Source organism: Equus asinus, chromosome 5, assembly GCF_041296235.1.
Source record: "Equus asinus isolate D_3611 breed Donkey chromosome 5, EquAss-T2T_v2, whole genome shotgun sequence".
NCBI lineage: Eukaryota > Metazoa > Chordata > Mammalia > Perissodactyla > Equidae > Equus > Equus asinus.
Genome location: NC_091794.1, coordinates 112478061 through 112501253, shown reverse-complemented (window position 1 = coordinate 112501253; position 23193 = coordinate 112478061). Strand labels below are relative to the sequence as shown.

At 53.8% G+C, this 23193-nt stretch overlaps 2 protein-coding genes across 5 annotated transcripts in view; both read right to left on the bottom strand.

The window, feature by feature from the left end:
- Nucleotides 1-11645, bottom strand: part of MMEL1 (membrane metalloendopeptidase like 1) — a 34934-nt gene extending 23289 nt beyond the window's left edge. Inside the window, exon 1 of the mRNA XM_070511291.1 lies at nt 10974-11645. Within this exon, the coding sequence (XP_070367392.1) occupies nt 10974-11328 (355 nt within the window). The 5' untranslated portion in view covers nt 11329-11645. The remainder of the gene's footprint in view (nt 1-10973) is intronic.
- Nucleotides 11646-13130: 1485 nt separating this feature from the next.
- The window catches only part of TTC34 (tetratricopeptide repeat domain 34), a 30008-nt gene continuing 19945 nt past the window's right edge, over nt 13131-23193 (bottom strand). Inside the window, exons 9-10 of one of the 4 annotated variants that reach the window (XR_011503680.1) lie at nt 20372-21416; nt 13131-18324 (exon numbers count right to left, since the gene is read on the bottom strand). Coding sequence is in view for 1 of the 4 variants with exons in the window: in XM_014862440.3 (XP_014717926.3) it covers nt 20892-21416 (525 nt within the window). In the remaining 3 variants the exon portion in view is untranslated. Of the gene's footprint in view, nt 21417-23193 lie in introns of all 4 variants that reach the window. The other 3 variants (XR_011503679.1, XR_011503678.1, XM_014862440.3) reach the window with 3 other exon arrangements.

The following is a 23193-nucleotide window of genomic DNA, read 5'->3' as shown; positions in this document are numbered from 1 at the left end:
CCCAGCAATAGATCCATGCAAATATAGTCAACCGATCTTTGACAAAGGAGCAAAGGCAATTCGATGGAGAAGGATAGCCACTCAATAAATGTCCACAATGGAACAACTGGACATCCATATACAAAAACAAACCAAAAAATTTAGATGCAGACCTGACACCTTACACAAAAATTAATGCAAAATGAACCACAGTCATAAATATAACATAAAAAGCTATAAAGCTTCTTGAAGAAAACATAGGAGAAATTCTGCATGACCTTGGGTTTGGTGATGACTTTTAGAATACAATGCAAATAGCATGATCCATGAGAGAAAAAAATCAATGTTAGACTTTATTAAAATTAAAAACCTCTGCTCTGTGAAAGACTTGTTAGTAAAAAGATGAGATACAAACTGAAATATATGCAAACATATATCTGATAAAACATTTGTATCCAAAATGTACAAAGAATCCTTAAACCTCAACAATAAGAAAAGAAACATCCTAATTAAAAAGTGGGCGAAAGATATAAAAAGACAACTCCCTAAAGAAAATACCCAGTTGGAAAATAGGCATACAAAGAATGCTTAACATCCTTTTCAATAGGAAATTGTAAATTGCAAGAATGATGAGATACTGCTATACTCCTATTAGAATGGCTAAAATGCAAAAAACTGATGATATTAAGTGCTGGTGAGGGTGCAGACAATGGGAGTGCTCATTCATTGCTGGTGGGAAAGCAAAGTGGTCTGAGCCACCTTGGAAGACAGTTGGGCAGTTTCTTATAAAACCAAAGACAGTCTTACAATATGATCCAGCAATCCCACTCCTCAGTGTTTACCCAACTGATTTACGTCTACACAAAACTTACATCCACACAAAAACCTGAATGTAAACGTTTATAGCAGCCTTATTCATAATCTCAGAAAAGTGGCAGCAACCACAATGCCCTTCAATGGGATAATGAATAAATAAACTGTATTATATCTATACAATGGAATTATTATTCAGCAATAAAAAGAAATAAACTGTCAAGCCAGAAAAAGACATGGATGCATCTAAGGTGTATATTACTAAGTGAAAGAAGTCAGTCTGAAAAAGCTACATACAGTATGATTCCAATCATACTGTGACATTCTGGAAAAACAAAACTACAGAGGTAGTAAACAACGATTGCCGGGAGCGTGGCAGGGGTGTGGAGTGGGGGTGGTGGATGTAGGATAGGTGACGCACAAGGGATATTTTAGGACAGGGAAACTCTTCTGCATAATACTGTAATGGTGAGCACAATATATTAAACAGTTGTCAAAACCCACAGAACTTTACAGCACAAAGAGTAAACCCTGATGTATGCAAATTAAAAAAAACATTTAGGACATTAGGGGGTCCCAGGATGAAATGCAGCATGAGAAGCTAAATGCATCACAAGTGTATGTAATAACCTCACTGAAAGAGGTAGGGGTTGAAGGGGCTGACCTCAGTCACTTTGGAAATAAGCAGAGTCTGCAGGACTAAAGGCAAAAGGATCCGTACATAGTGCTGTACTCTAGTTGATAAAGTTGTTCCCCAAGAGAACGCAGGTGAGCAATTCTGAAACCGCTATGTCTGCATATTGGAATTGACTAAGTAAGAAAATGAGTAGCAAATGGCAGGCTTCCCACTGTTGCACCGGAAGGTTACAGACAAGCAAGGGGAGGAGGCTAGAGTGATCCACGTGGTGATGCCTTAGAGTTGGAGACATCAGCATAAACTCATCTTCAGCTTCATATAGATACAGGTTGTTACATACACAGATATTTATAGATAATGTGTATACACATGAGTTAGCACACACACACATCTCCTCGCCCTTCAGCAGAGTGACTAGAAGCAACAACAATTCAGTAGCAATGAACATACCTAGCACCCAGATCTTGATTTCTAACACCATTATCCAATAAAAGGAACCAGAGGTCCTTGGAGAAATGGCTGATTCTATTAACTATTCAGTTAACTAACTATTAACTGGGGCGGGAAATACACAAGATGAGCCTAGGACATCTTATAGCGTTAGGAAGTAATAAAGTACTACCCCCTCCAAAACCCCAGACCCACAGTGATGTGGGTGTGTCAAAGGGGTACAGAAGTCAACTGACAAAGCCCCCAGGAGCCAAAGTTGGATCAATTTGAGCAATAAAATAAAGTAGTATTGGATTATAACCCAAAAGTATAAATAAATATGCATGAGTTTATACTGACATCAATAAATCATTGAATAAATAAATAAATAAGGGAGAATAGACAGTTCCCCCATACAGAGGAATTCCAAGCAGTTTATGCAGCTACTTCACCTATAAGGGTGTGGAGCATAACTCCCCACCCCTTAAGTGTGGGCTGCACATAGTGACTTCCTTTCGAAGAGGACAGTGTGGAAAGAGAGGGAAGAAAAGTAACTTCACAGTGGGAAAACCCTTGACAAACACCACCTCGAGCTCTGTGATCAAGGTCAACATCAGTGAGAAGTCACTGAAGGTACAGACCCTTGACCTGTGGTCTTCCTTTCCAAATATATCACCACAGTCTAATCAGGAGGAAAACACCAGACAAATCCCAGTCGAGAGACATTCTCCAAAGCATGTGGCCAATACTCCTCCAACTGTCAAGATCATAAAAAACAAAGAATGTCTGAGAGAGCATCACAGCCAAGAGGAACCCAAGGAGATTTAACAACTAAATGTGACGTGGTGTCCTGGATAGGATCCTGGGACAGAAAAGGACATGAGGGGAAAACTGAGGAAATCCCAATAAAGCGTGGACTTAGTTAGCAGTAATATATCAAGATTGGTTTGTTACCTGTGACAAATGTATCACACTAATGTAAGAGGTTAATAACAGGAAACTGGGTATAGACTATATGGGAACCCTGTACTATCTTTGCAATAATTCTGTAAACCTAAAACTGTTCTAAAACTTTAAAAAACTACTTTCAAAACAACCTAAACAGAGGACCTGAGGCCTGTGGGACAATATGAAATGACTCAGCATTTGTGTAACTAGCGTCCCAGAGAGGTGGTGTGGGGTCACACACGCCTACAGATCCAAGACGTGCAGGACAAACACAGAGAAAACCACAGGCAGCAGCACCATAGTCAAAGCGCTAAGGGCTAAAGGTAAACAAAGTCTTAAACACATTCAGACGGAAAAAAACCCCATTACATTCAGGGGCACAACAATGAGAATCATGGCCAAGCTCTCATCACAAACAATGGAGGTTGGAAGGTGATGGAATGAACTCTTGAAAGAAAAAAGAACTATCAACTTAGAATACTATACCCAGGAAAAATATATTTAAAAATCGAGAGTGAAATAAAGACTTTTCAGATAAAAGCTGAGAGATTTGTCTCCATCACAAGTGCACTACAACACACACTAAAGAAATGTCTCCATGCAGATAGAACATGAAACCAGTTGGAAGCCCAGATTGGTGGGAAGGAATGGTGAGCACCAGAAGGGGAAAATAAAGGTAAATAGGGTGAATCAAGTGTTATCGGAGGGACCGGCTCTGTGGCCGAGTGGTTAAGTTCGTGCGCTCCGCTTTAGTGGTCCAGGGTTTCTCCAGTTCAGATCCTGGGGATGGACAGGGCACTTCTCATCAAGCCATGCTGAGGCGGCGTCCCACATGCCACACCTAGAAGGACCCACAACTAGAATATACATCTATGTACTGGGGGGCTTGGGAGAGAAGAAGAAGAAAAAGAAAGAAGAATGGCAACAGGTGTTAGCTCAGGTGCCAATCTTTAAAAAATAAGCCTATTCTTTTTTTAAAAAAAAGTGTTATGGGAGACCCAAACCATGCCTCTGATTAATTGGCTTCCAGTCTAGTCAGACATCCAGAACAAACTACCAGACTGAAGAGGCAACTCCATGCCTCCTGCATGCTCGCATCCCTCTTCCATTTCCCCCACAATCCCCAGCACGAGCTGCCATAACCTGCTGGTTGGGGGACTCCCAGGATAAGTTCATCAGATGCTACAGCTCAAGAGTTGCCTGAGGGGCCGCCCTAGTGGCCTAGGGGTTAGATTTGGTGCATTCTGCTTCAGTGGCCTGGGTTCAGTTCCCGGGCACCACTTGTCGGTCAGTGGCCATGCTGTGGCAGTGGCTCACATACAAAAAAAGGAAGATTGAGGACCAGCCCAGTGGTGCAGTGGTTAAGTTTTCGTGCTCTGCTTCAGTGGCCCAGGATTCACAGGTTTGGATCCTGGGAGCAGACCTACACATCACTTATCAAGCCATGCTACGGCGGCATCCCACATACAAAAAAAGAAAGAGGAAGATGGGCACAGATTTTAGCTCAGGGCCAATCTTCCTCACTAAGAAAAATAAATAAATAAAAAGAGGAAGGTCGGCAGTGGATGATAGCACAGGGTGAATCTTCCTCAAGCAAGAAAAAAAAGAGTTGCCTGAGGATACAGTGGGCTTTTGAGGCAACATTTCCCAAACTGACTTAGATGCATGTTTTTCTACATTGCCCTTTGACTTACATTGCCTCCTTAAATTATCACAGGAAGCTTGTCAGTGTCACCATCTCCACTTTCCTGATGAGAAAACCGACAGGGAGGTGGGCCGACACACGCAAGGTCACGTCACCAGCAAGTGGTAGAGTGTGGACTTCCAGCCCTCATATTCTTACTCAAAATCTTTGTTCTTATGAGCAAGAGAAAAAGCAAAACAGCAAGCGCCCTCTGACACCAAGACTGAATAGGATGGAGCCCACCCCTAACCCTAAAGTAGGGCCAACAGGACTCACAGCAAACAGACCCCACACATGGCTGTTCTTCTCCTTCGTGCTACCCGGAGGGAGCAGCTTTCCTTAATACCCGACCGACACGTAATCTACTCTTTGTTCTTTTATATTTGCTGGTATGACTTCTGTAAAATGTGAATTATTTTCACAGATTCTCTACATTAAAAAAAATAATTTTGACACTTCCTATGAAAGTTTTATTCTCCTGAAGGTTGGCCTTGATTTGAATAAGGCCTTGATTCAAAGAATTTTTTCTTCTCTCTGTCTCTCTCCGCCTCCCATCTCTCTCTTAAGCAAAGGAGGGCTATGAGGAACTTTGCTGGGTGGAAAATAACCACCCTCCTCAGAGACTGCATGATTGCAGGCTGGTTGTCATGCAGGTGTTGGGGATGAGTTTATATGACCATGTGGTCAAGGAAACCTCAGAGAAGTTAATTTTGAGCAGTCCCTCCCAGGCTGGTAGCATCCCAAGGCGCCTGATGGAAACAAACATGCGTATTCTCCAGAGGGAAACTTTCTCACCCTGAGTAACACAGGATTCTCACAGATAAAGCCAATTTGAACACGGATTTACGTTTATGAAAAGACAAGCTTCCACGAGTGAGAAACAGCAAACAGCACAAGTAGAGCCCCAAGGATTTCATATTTTGGGATAACCTGATCTAGAATGTGTGGAAGATGGCATCATGGCCCCAAATCTCGGCTCCTCTCTGCATCCACGCCTTTGCCACATGACTTTGCAGTTGCTCTCGCTGAGGAGAAGAGGAGATTCTCCCCCTCTTCATGGCGGGTTTGCCCATGAGGCTTGCTTTGGCTGATAGAATGAGTGGAAATGAAGTATCTTTCTTCTTACCCACTTGTGTGGTGGCCATCTCTTACTCCTGGGTCCTATCAAAGATGGAACAATCTCATCTCTGCTTGGAGGGGCTCTTCATTCTCTGAAACTGTTTTCCTGGTCGCCTTCTGGCCACTGCTGAAAGCAAAGGCTGGAGCAGGAATGGGGGAAAAGCCTTCAAGAACCCGAGGCCCACTTCTCTAAGCACAGGGTGATCGGAGCCCATCGCTGGAGGAGTCTGAAGTCTGTGCTGCACTGGGGGTATCAATGGCAAAAACAAACCCCAATCAGCTAACTTCTGACTAGACTGATTCAATCCTTCACACTGACAGACCAACAGAAGAACAAGTGTGCCCCTTTCTGGATGCAAATACTATTCACTTCAGTCTCTGCTGTTGCTCTCAGGACCCTGCCTTCAGTAAAAATGTATGAGACACACACACACAAAAGCAAGAAAACGTAATCCCTCACTATGAGATAGAGTAATCAATGGAACCAGACACAGAGACAGCCCAGATATTGGCACTATCAGAGCAGGACTTCAAAAGAACTGTGATTATTATGTTAAAGAATCTAATGGAAAAGGTGGATAGCATGCACGAACAGATAGCTCATTACTAGGGGGAAGGATTTCTCTGACTGGCTCACCAGCACGTTGGATACGGCTGAGGAAGGAACTGGTGAACTTGAAGACTAATTAGGGTCAAACTCTTCAAACTGTATCACAAGAGTAAAAGAGTGAAGAAGAGCTGAACAGTCCATCCAAATATTGTGGGATAACATCAACCCATCCAACAGACACATATGCGGAGTCCCAGAAAGAGAGAGACAGATAAAGGGACAGAAGAAATATTTGAAGAGACAATGGCTGAGAATTTTCCAAAATTAGTGAAAGACAACAAAACCCCAAATTCCAAAGAGCACAGCATAAATAGAAAAATACTTGCGCACACACACCCCACCCCTAGACACACCACAGTCACACTGCTGTAAACCAAAGATAAAGAGAGAAATCCAAGGGCAACCAAAGAAGGAAGAAACAGTGGAGAGGAGCAAAGATAGGAGGTACAGCAGACTTTTCATCAGAAGCTAGGGGAGCCGGAAGGCAACGGAGCCATGGGGGAAAAAGACCCAGTCAACCCAGAAGCCTAGAGCCTGTACCCATATATATATGGGATATATATATAATGCAGAAGAAAGAAAGGCATTTTCAGACAAAAGCTGGAAGAATTCATTTCCAGCACACTTGGACTACCATAAATGTTAAAGCAAGTTCTTCAGGGAAAAGCAAAATGATGCCAGATGGGAATTTGGATTTACGTAAAGAATGAAGAGCATTGGGAAGGTTTTTGTTTTGTTTTAAAATAAGGTGACAGAGCCTGGTAAGGCTCACCTAGATCTAGAATTCACGAGATTCTGGGAAGATAATGATAAACCTCGCATCTGTGTAGGCTCAGGCCACCTTCTCACACCTGATAACGACCTAGCAATTGTGATGTGGAGCACAAACGACCCTCTTTTGCAGATTTATGGATTTGTTGGCCTTCAGAGAGAACAGGATCTCAGAGATTTAGCCTAATGTCCTCTTATTACAAGAGCGAAAGCTGCGCTGAGGCGGACCAGGCCCCCAGGCCGCACGGTCAGTATCAGCAGGCGCTGGGCGGGGTTCCAGTTTAGACGCTGTCAGAGGACTTCTTCATCCGCGTGTCGCCTTTTGCAGGAGACGGCGAATTGTAACTACTTGCGCAACATTAAAAGCTGCTCACTTTTTAAGAACTGTTTGGAGAGAAGATCAGAAAGGATAGGGAAAGAATTTAAGATTCAGAAAAGTCATTTTGGATGGACGTACATGTAGGGTAATTAACGGTAAGTGCCCTTGTGAACTCTGAGCGCCTGTACTCGAGCGCACGCTACGGCACCCCACGATTAACTAAGTATGGTTCACAAGCACGAGGTTGATATTTAAGATGGACAAAGACAGACCTGTAATAAAATAATTTGACAGAAAAAGCGAAACTCCTTAAGGCAGCTATTAATAAGGAAACCAAATAACGACAAGGAAAGGAAATGTAACCCCAGTATTCTTCGTAGCTCAGCCGCGAAAAACACTCAGTAGAAATACTGGAAATGATGAATAGGGATTTACCCAAAAGCAATGATATACCTGTATTGGTAGGATGGGGGCCTGGGTGCTTAAGGAGCTAAACCTGCCTTCCATTCAAGACATCAGTAATAATACCGACAGCGGGTCAATGACAAAATCTGATAGTTTGCTACTAAAACTGATCATGAACACATGACAGACATTTCCCTAAGTGTTACTGATGTATTAAATCATTGAACCCTCAAGTAAGCCTCTAACGTACATCCTATGTTATGTTCCATTTTACAGATGAGGAAACCGAGGCACAGAGTGATGAAGGAAACCTTCCAAGGTCACATGGCCAGGGTCTGGGGGAGCTGGCATGCCCAGCCAGGTGTCAGACCCAGGAGCCTGGGTTTAACCACAACCTTATAATCCCTCCCCATGATGTAACACTCTACAGTGCTAGAGAAAGATTCGAAGACCAGGTTTAGAACACGAGAAGACACTCCGGTCCAGGGATTGGCAATATTTTTCTGTAAAGGGCCAGACAGTAAGTATTTTGGCTTTGTGAGCCACATACAGACTCTGTCTCACCGACTCAACTTAGCTCTTGTAGCATGAAAGCAGCCATGGACAATACATAAATGAGGGGCCACAGCCGTGTTCCAATAAAACTTTATTTACAAAAACAGGCAGAGGGCCAGATTTGGCCCACGGGCCATAGTTTGCTGACTCTGCGCTAGACAAGGGATGCGGCTGCTTCTGAGGAGCAGAATTCTAGGATGGACAGGACTGCCAGCGTGAGACTGCATTTCACACAGTAATTTTTATAAAAACATTTCATTTTCTGAAAAAGGTTTATCTATAACTTTTAAAGTAACAAATATTAAAACCAAAAATCTAGGATAACCATTAAAAGGATAGACATACAAAACTTCCAAGCTAGTTGAGGGAAACGGAGTGAGAAATAAGAGATCAATCCAAAAGAAGGCAAGAAAAGACAAAAAAAGAGACATAAGAAGCAAAAAGAACACAACAGAAAAATCGTCCATTTCAGCAATCACAGTGAGCATCAGTAGACTGAATCCTCCAGGAAAGATGGGCTGAAACCCAGGAATACACTGCTGCAAGAGACACATCTGAAGCTAAAGACACAAAAAGTTTCAATTCAAAAACCGACTAAGCAAATGCTGATGAGTACTTATATTCATATCAGACAAAACAATTTAAAACAAAACAGAATTTAAGGCAAAAGGCATTGTTAAGATAGAAAGGGTCACTACACAATTTTATGTAGTGGAAGATAAAGTCTAAATTTGTATTCACATAATAACGTAGCCTTCAAATGAATACTTGACATAACTACAATGAAATTGGGTAGTTCTCTAGTGCAGGAGCTTTCAGTAAGTAAAAGATCAAGAAAATGAAAAAAAGCAAATATAGAGAGGATTTGATCCATCTAACGGATGCATGTATATCTGTATCTCCCCTTCATCTGACATTTAGTGATGGGTGCATCCCACAAGCACACGCGGATCGCTTATAAAACTGACCACGTATTAGCCCCACAGCAAGCTCGGCAAATACCAGAGAATCAGCACGTCATAAACCATGGTTTCTGACAGGAGTGCAATTAGGTTAGAAACCAGTAAAAAAGATAACTAAAAAAATCTCCATGCATCTAGAAATTAAAAAAAAAAAAGATTTCTAAACAACTTATGAATCCATGAAAAAAATATATAGTGGAAATGGGAAAATACTTAGAAATAAATAATAACTCTGCGTATGAACCCTTCCATGAACTCAACCAGAACCTGATGCCAAGATCGGCTATGGGGTCATTTTTGGGGGTGGGGGCACTGGGGTCTTGACTGAGGAGCCCTGGCAGAGACCCCACTTTTGTTTAGGGAACCACGAGGAGGAGGCAGGCTGGGCAGGGAGGGTCCCTCCTGTCGGGTGGGCTCATGCTGCTCGGCACTACCTGGAAGAGGAAGGGCCCCCTTGCACCCCCGGCTGGGGTGAGGGGTCAGCCCTCTCCCCTGGAAGCCTGTAAACCAGATGTTTTCAGCCTGGTGAGCCCTGCATGGAGATTCCCCAAGGGTCTGGGCTCCCCAGGGCTCTCCATGCAGCAAGTGACCCTTCCCTCTGCCCGGTGCCCAGGGAGTGGGCAGCGCCCATCTACCCTGGCAGGAGACTGGAGGGGCCAGAGACCGCAGCGGCTGGCAGGGTCCAGTCAGGCACCTGGTCAGGTGGGAATAGCCCCAGTGGGGGACGCCCACTACATTCATAGGCTGTACCCACTTCTGGTTCCCAGAAACAGCCTTGCCCAGGGATGGACCATGGTCCCACTGTGGTGCAGACCGCTCCTGCCAGGGAGGGAACATTCAAAGGCTGTGACACCCTATTGTTGAGAATGCCCCGTGAGCACTTCCCCTGCAGATTTTCCTGAGTCTTGAGCCCACCCACCCTTGGGAAGGGCGCCCCACACCTGCTGGCTTGTGTGCACCGTATGGACGTGCCCCTGAGGCTGTGCTGCATAGGGAAGCTTGGATTGACCATGCCTGCATGTGAGCCCCTGCTGTGTCCCTCACCTGAGGTGGACAGTCCCCGCTCTCTCACATCAGCCTGGGTGGGGGATGGGGAAGGGGCTGCAAGTGGAGGGTGTTCCTGCAGGGCAGCCCTGGCTGTGCCCCCATCTCTCTGGGACCCCAGCCCAGCCCCTCCCACCATCTTGCAACAAGCAGAGCCTGTCTGGGAAGCCAAGGCCCCCCTGACCCGGACCTCCAGCGGGCCAGAGGAGGAGGTTCCCAGCAGGTCCCTTCCTCAGGGTGGCAGCCATGGTGGTGGCAGGTGAGCCCGGGCAGGTGGGAGGGACGCTGCGCCGTGGTCCCCGGCGCTGGAGTGTGGGTTCCTGCTGCCGGCTGGCTGGCAACTGCAGTGCGCTGTGCAGCGGAGCTGCGCTTCCAGCCGGAGGGGAGGGGGCTGCGCGGCTGGGGCGGGTGACCCAGTCTGCGGCATCTCAGGCGTCCCCCAGAGGCCGGCGGGCTCAGAGCCTGCAGAACCAGCTGTGCACCAGCCTGTGCCTGGGCAGGGCCTTCTGGAAGGGGCCCCCCGCCCCCGCAGGTCAGTGCCCCTCCTCTCGGGTCTGCTGCACAGCCCTGCAGCCTCCTGTGCCCAGGGCAGATGCTGCCTGCCCCATTTGACAAGGCTGGCTTGTCCAGGGTGGGCAGCCATGCAGACCCTTTGGAGGTTGGGGGTGGGCCTGGGGGGAGGGGGTGCCCTCACTCACCTCTGCTGTTGGCGTAGAGGAGGCCCAGGGCCACCAGGGCGCCTGTCACCAGGAGCAGCAGCAGCAGCAGCCCCCCCTCCAGGAAGCTTCGGTGCATCTGCCCCCACCGGCCAGCGATCTCCACCATCCTCACTGGGCTTTCGGACTTCCCCATCACCAAGTCTCTAGACGGGGAAAGTGCACAGCTGAGCAAGCCCAAGGGCAAGGGCAGGGGCGGTGTCCACCCAGGGTGGGGACACCAGGGCAGGGGAGACGCGGTGTGGAGCTTCTGAGGCCCTGCCTGAGGCTGGCAGGGACCGATGCTGTCTGGGAGCAGGTGCCGGGTCATTTCTGGATGCTCAGCCCCTCTCTCCATCTTCCAATCTATCCCCCTGGGCCTCAGGCCCGAGTCTCAGGGCTTTCTACCCTCTCCCTGGACTAGAGTCTCTGAATGTCAAGGGTGTCCGATGGTGGGTGGTGGCCTAGCCTGCTGGCCACGGTGGCAGTCTCTTCCTGAGGTCGGCCTCTCCAAGTGGGCTCATTGGCAGGAGGTGGTCCAGGGACCGCTCTGCTCATAGCTTGGGGTGGGCACAGTGGACCCAGGAGGCTCAGCTCCCTGTGCTTGTCTAGGGGCTTCTGTAGCGGGGACCACCTGGGGCCCTTGTGCTGAGGGGGTCCTGGAATTGGGAAACCCTTTGGGAGGTGACTTGGGCCGTTGGACTCCCTGCCCACCTCTCCTACCTAGAGCCCAGGAGCCAGTGAGGGGGGGAGATGAGAATGACCGGTATCCAGGCAGGCAGTGACCTCACACGCCAGGAAGGGACATGGCAGGACCAGCTCCAGCAGTCGCCTGGCTGGTGTGCAGGTCCTGTGGTCTCCCCTACCCTGTCCCTGGAGGGGACACCTTCCCAGGCAGAGGGCAGTGGTGAGGACACAAGGGCTGCTGCTGTGTGCGGGAGAGGGCGCACCGCCTGGGACCCGGCAGGGAGAACGGGTGGCTCTCAGGTCTTCGTGTGCTCCCTTGTGTGTGAGTGTGCATGCATGTCCCCTGTGTGCATGTGTGTATCCCTGTGTGTGTATGCACGTGTGTGAGTTGTGTGCATGCGCTCCTGTGTGTGCATAAGCATATGTATGCATGTACACACGTGCATGTGAGTAGTGCATGAGCCAGTGTGCACATGTGTGACTATGCATGTGCATGTGTGTGCATGGGCACCTCCTTTTCTGGTGCTCAGAGCCTGGCCCCTGGAATTTGATTGGACACCTGGGGAGCAGCTGGCTGATCCCCTGTGCTTCAGGCTTCCAGTCCTCAGACATCACACAGCTGATGTTTGGGTCTGGTCCTGACCCCTGCTCTAGGTGGGGCTGGACATTTGAGAGAAGTCTGAGGAGCACAGACCCAGTCCTGCCCTTGGCGGGTAAGCGTCCAGCCACTGAGAACCAATCAGGGCTGAGTTAGATGTTCTGACCTGCCAACACCCAGGAGTCCCCCTGAGTTCTGTCCTGACTCCCTGGGGGGTCTTAACTCCCTGGGCATCACCTGCCACATGACCCAACCCGAGAGAAGCCAGGCCTGCTCTGATCTCAGCACCCTCCATGGCCCTGTTACCTCTCTCCCCACCCCCTACCGTCCTCCCCACGGCACCCCCAGATCCCCATATGTCCGCTGCACTCCCCGAAAGTCCCTGCTCCAGGTCACCGCCCTCCAGGCCTCCCCTGGGCTCCATATTCAACACAGCCAGCCTTGGCTCCAGCCCTGGCCCCCGACCTCATTTCTATTTCACCACCAGACGTGCGACTTGGCATCTATGCCCTTATTTCTGTTCCCATTGTCCGCCTCCCCCGTGGGAACGTCAGGGCCCGGGCAGGGGGCTCTGTCTGCCTGGGTCCCCGGCACCTAGACTGCAGTCCACCAACCCAGAGGCATCACCCAACATCTGCCGAACGAGCGAGTGAATCAACGAGGTGGGCCAGGTCTGGCCTTTGTGGCTCGTTTCACTGGCCTCTCCCTTCTTTGATCGGAACTAATGGATTCACTCACTCATTCTGCTAATCCACTTCCTTCCTGCTTACTTCCTGGAACTCAATATGACAGAAAGGCATGTACACAGAAAAACCTTCAGAGGACTGAGGACAAGGGAGCGGCCAGTCTGCGGCAGCCAGGTCCTTGTCTCCCTGGGCACCCCGCGGCCTCTTCAGGCTTCTCCGGCCAGGGAGACGGGGGTCCTTACGGGAGGGGGACTGTGTGGGGGGTGCTGCTCCAGAGACAGGTGAGGTGGCACATTACATGCCCCGCCGGCCCCCCGGGGAAATGGCTGGGCACTTGGAGGGTGTTCTCATGGCCCGGGAAACCTGGCCCGGCAGGCCCCTCACTCCGCTCACCTTCAGGTCACTCGGGAATGGCCGCCACCCAGGAGCAGGTCTCCGAAGGCTGGGTCAGGAGGGACCTTGTGAGCTGGGCCAGGCAGGAGTCTCCCAGGTGGGGCGTCAGGTCAGGTGGGGCCTTGGGGGGACCTCCTTTGTGATGCGGCCTGGTGCCCTGGAGGCGGGACCCTCTCCTGCTCAGAGTCAGCGAGTTCCATTGGGGTTTGGTGTGGGGGGAGGGGCCGAGAGCAGCTCCTGGGGCACCAGGCCCCCTGCCCAAAGAGGCTGCTGGGAAGGAAGGCCAGACCCTTCTCCCCACCCTGCCCCTCTTGCCCGAGGGTTGGGGACCAGAGAACCCGCTGGCTGTGGGGTTTGCAAAGGCCCCACATGGGGTTCCTCTCTGCAGCCTCCAGGGAGGGTGGTGGGTCCTGGGAGTCTTGCCAGGGTATCAGGGGAGGAGGGGGTGTCTCTGCTTATCATGATAGGGTGGGGTGGGGCTGTCAGGCAGGGTCCCCACCCAGAGACGCCCACATTAGGTTATCGTGGGGCTCGGCTGCTCCTTCTGCCGCTAGGGACTTGAGGCTCAGACCCCAACCCCAGGTGGTAGGTGGCGCTGGCTAGGGGAGTGGGAGACGGGCTTCTGGGCTTGGCAGAGGCACCCCAGTGCTTTGGAGTGTGACTCAGGCACCCCCACCCCACTGGTGCGGGCAGGGGCCTGGGGCAAAGCCCGGACTTCGCTTCTTCAGGCCTGACTCCGTCACCAGTGCAGTTCCGCTTCCGTTTCAGAATCCCGCGGAACCAGTAGTCCCCCAGGCCCCAGGGACTCCGTCAGAGAGTCAGGGCAGGCAGGCCGCAGAGCCGGGGTCTCGTGGCAGACAGCCCCTCATGGCCATTCCCTCACTAGAAGGCCTGAGCCGAGTCCTGTTGGAAGATTCCAGTCCACGCTCAGGTGGCCTGTCAGGTGGGCCCCGCCGTGGGAGGGGCTCAGATCCTGGACACCACCCACATCTTCAGCCTCCTGGCTGTCCCCCAGAAACCTATCCAGAGTGAGGAGCTGGCAGACTGGCTGTGGGCTACTGGTCCGAGTGGAGATACGGTCAAGGTCAGAGGAGTAAGAGCCGGAACTGTCCTTCCTGGGGAGCCGGGGGGTGGCCAGGGGCCAGCCCGGTCAACCAGAAGCTCCTTCCCAGAGCATGATGACTTCGGGGACCCACACTCTACAATGTCCAGCTAGAGTGGCCCCCGCTCTCCTCCAAGGCCATGTGGACACAGAGGCTGGCTGGTCTCTGGAGCTCAGCCCCTCTTTCCCGCCGAGGCCATCCCATCACTGGTTCCTCCCATCTGCAGCTCTGTCAGTGAAAACAGAAACTGCCAGAAAGTAAGGGGCCTGGGGTCCCAGCCGCCTCCCAGAGGCCATGATGCTGAGACTTGCAGGTTTGGGGGGAACCAAGCGAAGCTATGCTGGGTGCTTGGACACCTGCCAGCCGAGAGAAGTTGGGAAAGGGGCTCCAAAGGCCGGGGGGCTGCAGACCTCAGCCCCAGCCAGGGCCCCGGATGCACCAGACTGACACACACAGACGCCCCTACTGCCACCCAGGATGTTCCTGCGCGGTGACTTTATTCCCTTCTCCCAGGAGAGCTCAGGGGCTCCTGGGGGCTCCTTGCCCACGCTTCCCTGTCCCTCGGGCAGCAGATGTGGGACATGGAGGTCTGAGGCCCAGCCTCGGCTCTGGGGTCCAAGGAGGCAGCCCACCATGGGGGAGGGGTGGGTGACCCTTCCCTCGTGGGTCCTGGGACCAGGGCAGGTCTAGAGGGATTTAGCCTCCATCGCTGCTCCTCTGGAGGGCTGCTCCTGGACCCTGCAGAGCCTGCCCTTGACTGCTGGGCCCGTCCCCTCCCTGCCCCACACTCTCAGGCTGGATGGTCTGGGGGCAGGTCTTGTCCTCTGCACAAAGACCAGCCCCACCTAGCAGGCGTGTCTCTGGGCCTCAGCATGGCAGGAACCCATCTCCCTGGGTGTGCCCAGCCCCACTCCAGGTACACACAAGGTGCCCACTTAGAGAAGACAGACAGGCTGGGAGAGGTCTCATGACATGTCCAAGGCACCTGGAAGGCTGGGCCGAGAGCTGGGCCTCTGGGATCCCCCACCAGCTGCCTCTTGACGTCAGGCCTTGGGTGTCCTGGACAGGTGGGAGTGGGGCCAGGGGGGTCTGACCCCATCCCAGGTCTCCGTCATCAAGCCACCAACCCAGCCCCAATAGCTGCAGCCTCAATCCCCTCCCCTGTGAGATCTGTCACGGAGTCAGAAAGAAGAGTGCCGGGCGCTGGCACAAACGTGTGCGCAGGCAGGACCTGGGGGGGCGACGGGCACGTGCAGAGGAGCTTGGCCACGGAGTCGAGGGTGGTGGTGACGGCTGACAGCCTGTTTGGGGGGCTGGTCATCTGTCTTTGAGCTCTGTGCTTGCTCTTCCCATGACCCCATGTGTTACCGTTACCCCAGTTATAATAGTAACACTCATGACTAATTAACACTACTTTATATTAAATTCTTGTTAATGGAGTCACAGGAGTGGTTTCTCTCCAGGGTGGACCCTAACTGATACATAAATTGGTACTACGAGTGGTCCCTGTCACAGGTTCCCCAAAGATTGGATTTGGGGATGGGCTTGGTGGGTCCCTGGGCCTGGCTGGGGGCCGAGCTCCTTGGAAACGTGACTCCACGGTACCAGTGGCTTCCTGAGTGACAGGGCTGCCGCCGTGGTTGGTTGTGATGTGCCGACTGAGTCAAGGGCCTTGCTGCACGTGGCTGTTGGGACGGGAGTGACAACCACAGGGACAGTGGTGGGCTGGTCTCCTGAATGTCCTGGAGCACTTACGCGAGAAAACGACAAGCTCAGGTCTCTGAACTCTCCGCTCAGGTCACAGCCAGAGAAGCAGAGACCCCCACGGCAGCCCCCAAAGGAGCCCTCATTACTCACATGCACAGGACTGACATTGCTAAAAGTCAAAAGTAACGTCTAATTCTGTCAGTTGTACAACTACAGCGTCAGCTGCATTTACAACCTCACTAATTTTCTTATGAGAAATTTAGGGCATTGATTGGGAAAGAATGTGACCCTGACACCAGGAAGGGGGACATCTAGTCGGGCTCAGGTGGTGCTGAGAACCTCGCACCCTGATGTCCTCCAAGCCCCTCTTTCCAGTGGGAGTGGTTTGTCCTCCACTGACTGAGGAAGACCTCAGAAAGCCCTGAGATAACCTCATGTGGCTGGGGGGCCTACAAAGAGGATGCTCATCTTATTCAGCCTCCACGAACCTCCCCACTGTCTGTTGACTCGAGACCCATAAGCAGGGTCCAGTCTCAGCACGCTGCAGGAGGGTGGTGTCAGGCACAAAGTCTGACCCAGGAGGAAGTGGCACGTATACCTGAAAATTGCAAGATTTCATTAATTCAGACCAAGGAACCTGGGAATTGTGCGTGAGAACGGAGTGTACGGGTGTTGGACCGCAGCAGGGCACTGTGTTGGAGCACTGGCTTGGCTTGGCTCTAATGATACCGGTGCACCTACCAGAGAATCTGAATTTAATGTGTTGGCTCACGTGCACTGCTGGGAGCGACTCCAACAGTTCACTTGGTTGAATGAAGTCTGGGCCTGAAGGCCGTCTACAGTTAAGCTGAGATGCTGAAACTTCCCTGGTGTAATGTAGAGGAAGGAATCCCGAGGCGTAGGGAGACAGACGTGTCAGAGAGGATTCATCATGCGTGACCGGTACCGCCCACTGCAGCCCCCCACAGGGGTCATAGGACTTATTTCCTCCTTAGCATGCCTCCTATGACAAACTGTATGAATACATTTCTCACTGAACCATCCTTGCATTCCTGTCTACACTGCTCACAGTGTGTTATTCTTTCAACGTGCCGTTGGATTTAGGGTTGTTGGTATTTCACTTAGGGTTTTTGAACTGGTCACTCATAGATGAATTTGGCGTGCGGCTTTCACTTGGTTGAGATGACACTTCCTTCAAAAAAGAACTCGGAAGCTTTTCTCCTTTTCCTTGGCTGTGAAGTAGTTTAAAGCCAGTTGGAATCGACCGTTCTTTGAAGGCCTGTAGATTTCCCGACACCACCTGAGCCTGGACCTGCTTTGGGGGAAGCTCCTCACCAGCCTTCTCCTTCCCTCCGAGGTCACCACCTTGTGCAAGTTTCAGGTCTACTCTCCAGTCAGTTTAGTTAAATAATATTTTCCTAGGAACGAATCCATTTCATCCAGGCCTTCAAATTTATTTGCGTGGAATTGAGAAAAGTAGCCTCTTATGATTCTTTAAATCTCCTGTGTTTATTTTGTCCTTGTCCCTTTTTAAAATTTTGTGTCTTTGAGCTTTTCCCATCTTTCTTGATTAAGTTAGCTCTTGGTTCATCTATTTGATTTTTGACGAATCATATTTTGGGTTTATTAGTTCCTCCATTTTTCTGTTTCTAGTAAGTTTCTGCTTTTTACCCTTATTAATTACTGCCTTTGATTTCCTCTGTTAATCGTCTTTTTCTAATCTCTTGAATTGAGCACACACTTCACTCATTGTCATTTTCCGTGCTTAGTAACCTTGGTACCTGGGGCCAGAACTTCCCTCTGCTGTGGCTGGGCTCTACAGGGGCTTCCCTGGACTGTTTTTGTGATTATTTTTCCAACATTCTGCAATTCCAGATTTGGTTTCCTCTTGGACCCAAGAGTTGTTTCACATGCAGGGAATTTTTAAAAGTTCATTTCTGGCTTTATCGTCTTGAGATTAGGTAATGCTATCTACACCCTATCACGAACATTTTCCCGGTAACCTAAAACGTGGTGATTTTGTGAAAAGCAGGTGCAGCCTCTCTTCTGGGGTAAGAGTCCGACTGATGTCAGTTAGATCCACCTTTTCATCTGCTCTGAAGGCTGTCCAGGTCTTGCTTGGTTTGTCCCCCTGGGTGCTACCGCGTGAGGTTGGGGTAACAGCCATCCCTCACATGTACCTGCAGACAAAGTGGATGTGGGAATGTCCCTGATGAACGTTGGGGCAGACAGGGAGGGTGAGAGGCAGCACAGACTTTGCTCATGGAGCTGGGGAGGATGAGGCCCTCTCTGCAGGGCCCCCTGGGCTGTCTTCTGTTGCAGAACCCTCCCTGAGAGCCAGGAGCCTGGGTATGGCTCCTAGACACCCCGGCTAACTTTGATTGGCAAATATTGGACCTTTCCCAGCTTTCAGAATGCGATGAGGCTTACTTCACAGGGTCTCTAGGGTGGGAAAGAAAGGACTAATGTATGTGAAGACCTCTGGGAAAATACACGCAGTGCCATACGACCCGCTGGTGGTGAGCTTGTTGACTAGCAGTTAGCTCCATCTTCCCGGCTTCTCTCCCATCTGTGGGCAGTCCTGGTGCCCAGTGACAAGGGCAGAGATGAGGCTGGGCAGCCAGGCTGCAAGGAGTGGGACACCCCCTGTTGGGGCACACTGGGGCCTGGGTTCTCAGCCTCCAGCTCAGCAGTGAGGTGCAGGGGGCCCTGGACAGCAGGTCAGGGGCTGCCCAGGGAGTGCAGGTGAATCTGCAAAGAGCATCAGCTCCTGGAGCAGGTGAGGCCTGGGCAGCCCTGGAAATGTCCCAGCTCTTGGCCGGGGAGAGTGTTACTGCATCAATCACATCTTAGAATCCTCCAGCGCTCAGGGAGCCTGCTCAGTCCTGGAGCCACGCAGTGGTGGGGGGAGCCCAGGGAACTAAGACCCTCCCCCTGTGCTCAGGGGCTGGCAGCCTGCCTTCAGGGCAGAGGTGGGTGACGGAGGGAGCAGGACTGGGCCAAGCAAAGGCTGACCTGAGACGGTTGGACACGAGCTGTGGGATGGGAGGTGATGCCCCTTGGGGACAGAGAAACCCCAGTGAGCTGAGGTGGGGCCGCCTGGAGGAACTGAGGTGGAGCGGGGCACCCACACGCTCAGTGTGACAAGCTCCCGCATGGCCCTGAGAGTAGGCTGGGGGCAGGACTTTTGGGAGGACGACAGCAGGAGCAAACCAGGCGTGGGGGTGGGGAGGGCCTCTGGTGACTCGTCCGTTGGCCTCTGCCCTCCTGCCACCAGGGGCTGGCGTTTCTCTGCTGACCTTGGCCCTGGGCCTGTCCTCACCCCTGGGCCCAGCCTCACCCCTGGGCCTTAGGGCCATATCGCCCATCTGAGCCACGTGGACCCTTGCGTGCGTCTCTGAACCTGGCCCACACTGGTTCCTCAGCCTTCTTGGCAGATGTTTGTTGAGCCAACGAATGCACGGATGGACATGAATAGACGGGGGGACGGATGGAGTGGCCTAGTGAGGACCCTGCATTGGGAAATCTTGGAGAACCAGGAACTGCTCGAGGATCCCAGTGGGGAAGGCAAGTAGAGAAATGGGGCTGCAGCGCCCCCCATGGAGTCCCCTCCCCACTCTCTGGGCTCCCTGCCCTTGTCCTCACTGTGGGAGGCACTGGCCCCTTGTTCAGCCCCAGGCGCCACAGCCCAGCAGGGCTCGGTGACACCACAGGACGAAGGCAGTGGGGAGGGCTGAGGGCTCCCACGTGGTGGGTGATGGGGAGGGCATGGCCGGAGAAAGGGGGCTGCCAACCCTGTATGGCTACCCTCCCTGCTCCCTGGGGATGGTGCGAGGACTGGGGCTACCTCCCTGCCTGGGCCCATGGAGGAAGTGGGTGGGAGGTGGGTGTCGAGCTGAGAGAGCAGGTGGATCTGTGCTGGGCAGAGGAAGGGGGGCAGCCAGGCACGAAGCAAATTAAGAGCTGAGAAAGCAGAGCGCAGCCTGGGCCGGGTGGCCTGGTCTTGTCCCCAGAGGCAGAGCTCAGGAAGGTGCGTGGGGTCCTGACCTGCCCAAGGCAGCCTGTGCAGCACGGCTCTCGTTCCTGAGCACAGAGAAAACCTGCATAACTCAGACCTGGGCCCTAGGAACCCATGCTGATGAGACAAGGCTGGGCCCCTCTGCTCCCCGGGGGAGGTTTCCCCGCAAACAGGCGTGGGAGTTTAATCCACCTGGGAAGCACCTTTACCTTCCTACAGTGTTGCCATGTCAGTCAAGTAGAAGTCTGGCTGCTCTGCTCATTAGGGGTCCCAAGCTAGTCTCTGCTTGGCAGGGGAAGGGCCTGTAGCGGGGGGAGCCACATCAGCTGAGGCCGTGGGTGGCAGCCTGAGGCACTGGGTTCCCTGGAGAAGGACCTGGATGAAAGCACCGGTCTTGGCAAACAAGCCCCAGCTTGGGACTTCTGTCCTTAGGGAGGCCCAGGTGCTGCAGGAACCCAGTCTGAGAGTCAGGCCAAGGTCAAGGGCCGTTTCACGCCCAGAGAAGGGCTTCCTAGGCCGGCTCCATCTCCCCAGGGCTACAGGGATCCAGCCTCATTCCTGCCCAACCTGCAGGTCAGAAGCCAGGGACAAGAACCAGGGCTGCCTCTCTGCAGCCCGAGCCCCGGGTGTGGGGTGAGCACCTGCGTGACTCGGGCGGGTGCACTGCAGGGTCGGGCATCAGGTGACAGTGACAGGGCGGCCCCACAACTGGGCCTGGAGGCAGCCCGGTCAGTGGAGCAGGCAGCCAGACGCCTCCCTCCGGATGCTGGTCCTCAGCCTCCTGAGGCCGCGGTGCTGGGGGTCCAGCAGGAGGCCACCCTCAGCTGCCGTCCAGGCCTCTGCATACTGCCGATCCTCCAGACAGCGCTGCCCGTGGCACAGCAAGGCTTGGGCGGCAGGGGCCCGGCCCGGCCGCTCCCACAGGCTGCTCTGAGCCACGGTGGGGGCCAGCTTGAGGGCCTGGGCGAAGGCCCCTGCAGCCCCAGTCTCGTCCCCCAGGCTCAGCAGCAGGCGGCCCCGGGAGCAGAGGTCCTCTGCCCGCGTTGGGAGGTCGCTGTCCCCGGAACCTTCCTGGAGCACGCGGTCCAGGTCCCCGAGAGCCCGGCCAAAGTCCCGCAGCTCGGCCAGGCAGGCGGCCCGCAGACGCAGGTGCCAGGCATTGTCACCACCGGCCAGGACGGCCAGCGAGCAGTAGCCCAGCGCCTGCCCAGGCTGCCCTGAGCTCAGGAGGGTGCCAGCTTCCTGGGCTGCGACCTGCAGGGGGGACAGAGGGAGGGAGGGAGGGTCAGCCCAGAGCCCGACAGGCCCCTCTCCAGCCCCGCACAGCTGGCCTCAGCGGGCTCCTCCCAGGGGCTGGAGGCAGGGGCAGAGGGCACCTCCCTGCAACCCGACCACCCCCGACGCTCGGCTCTCCGGAGGGAGGCGGGGCTGAGGCTCAGCCTAGCCCTCCTCCACTCCCCTCCTCCTCACCGGTCCCCGCCCTTTCTCACAGCCCTGCTGCTGCTCTCACCTCGGGGACCTCCCTCTCGCTCCCTCCTCTCCTCACCTCCCCAGCAGGCCCCGCTGATGAGGCCACTGCACGGCCCCCGACCCTGCCCACCCTCCAAGTAGCAAACAGCGCCTCTGCCCGGCAGGTCCTTGAGCCCGCTCCTCGCCGCCCCAGGTCAGGAAGGCAGGGCCCGCTGGGCGCTAGTGCAACGGCGCTATCTCCCCATGGCGGCTCCCGTTCGCCCGGCGGAGCCGGGATCAGAGTCGGGGGGAAAAGGTGCTGCCACCGCCCCTCCTCGGGCAGGCCCCGCACTTCGCCCCGGCACCTGCCAGCAGGACCCGGGGGCTGCGGTTCAGAGCCTGCCCCCCGGGACGGGCAGGGCGGCGCTCCCAGGGGGGCTGCCCTGGGCTCCCCCGAGCCGCAGAGGGAGCAGGGCGGGGCCAGAGCTCAGCAGGCGCCGTCCATCGCCCTCCCCTCCTGGGGCCTGCGGACTGCTGCGCGGGGGCCCGGCCCGGGGCGCCGTGGATGCCTCCCCGCCGGAGCGCGCGGAAGCCCGGCTCCGTCCCCGCCCCGCGACGCGAACCAACGACCCGACTTCTCCGCGCCGCGCCGCCTCGGGAGCTCGGGGAAGGAGCCGCCCGCCGCACAGGCACAGGGCCGCCGGAAGCGGGCGCAACCACTTCCGGTTTACTTCCGGGTCGGCCCGCGTCGCTAGGCAACGGCAGCGCGTCTGGTGGATTCGAGCCGCCGCCGGAACCGGCCTCCCCCTCACGCTCGGAGACCCCCCCCCCCCGCCCGGCCCCTCCCTTACCCCTCCCGCTCTGAGACCCTCGCGCGTCCGTCCTGTGAACGCGGAGACCCCCGCCCGCCCCTGCTCAGGGCTGGCTCCCCGAGCGCCAGGGCCTGATGCCGCCCTAGGAGGCAGCTGTTCCCTCCGCATCGCCCGGCTCCCTCTACTCTCTCCGTCCCTAAGGCTCGGTTGGCAGCCCCTCTGTCAACCCCCGGGTTGAAACACGTACTGTGGCTCCTGTCTTCCTGGGGGACCCTGGGCGCACAGCCCGCTAGAGCCAGGGGCAAACGGAGCGCAAGGTGAAACACTCGCCCCGGGCCGCACAGGGCTTCATGCCGCCTCACTGGCTCCAAAGCCCGTCTATGCTCTAGGCCTCCCCATCCTGGTGGCCCCTGCGCCGCCCTCCCCCCAGGAGGTTAAATTCACGCAGTGCAGTTTCCAGTCCCCGCACCCTGCCTCTCCCACCACCTCCAGCCAGGGAAGGGGGGCTGTGGGCGGAGCAGAATGCCGGGCACCCTTCCCTCTGCCCCGTCCCACTCGCTCCTCTCTCACTGGCTTCCTTAGCGCTTGACCCAGAAACGGCTCCTCTCCACGACCCCCTTGCCAGCTGCACCTTTTTGTTTCTCGAACGTCCCTGGCTGTTTCCTACCTCCAGGCCTTTGCCTTGGCCTGTGTGTCCCATCATGGTCTCACCTCCAGTGCCACCTCGCTAGCCCACTGCCCTGTTCCAGGGTCTCTCCGACACTGACACT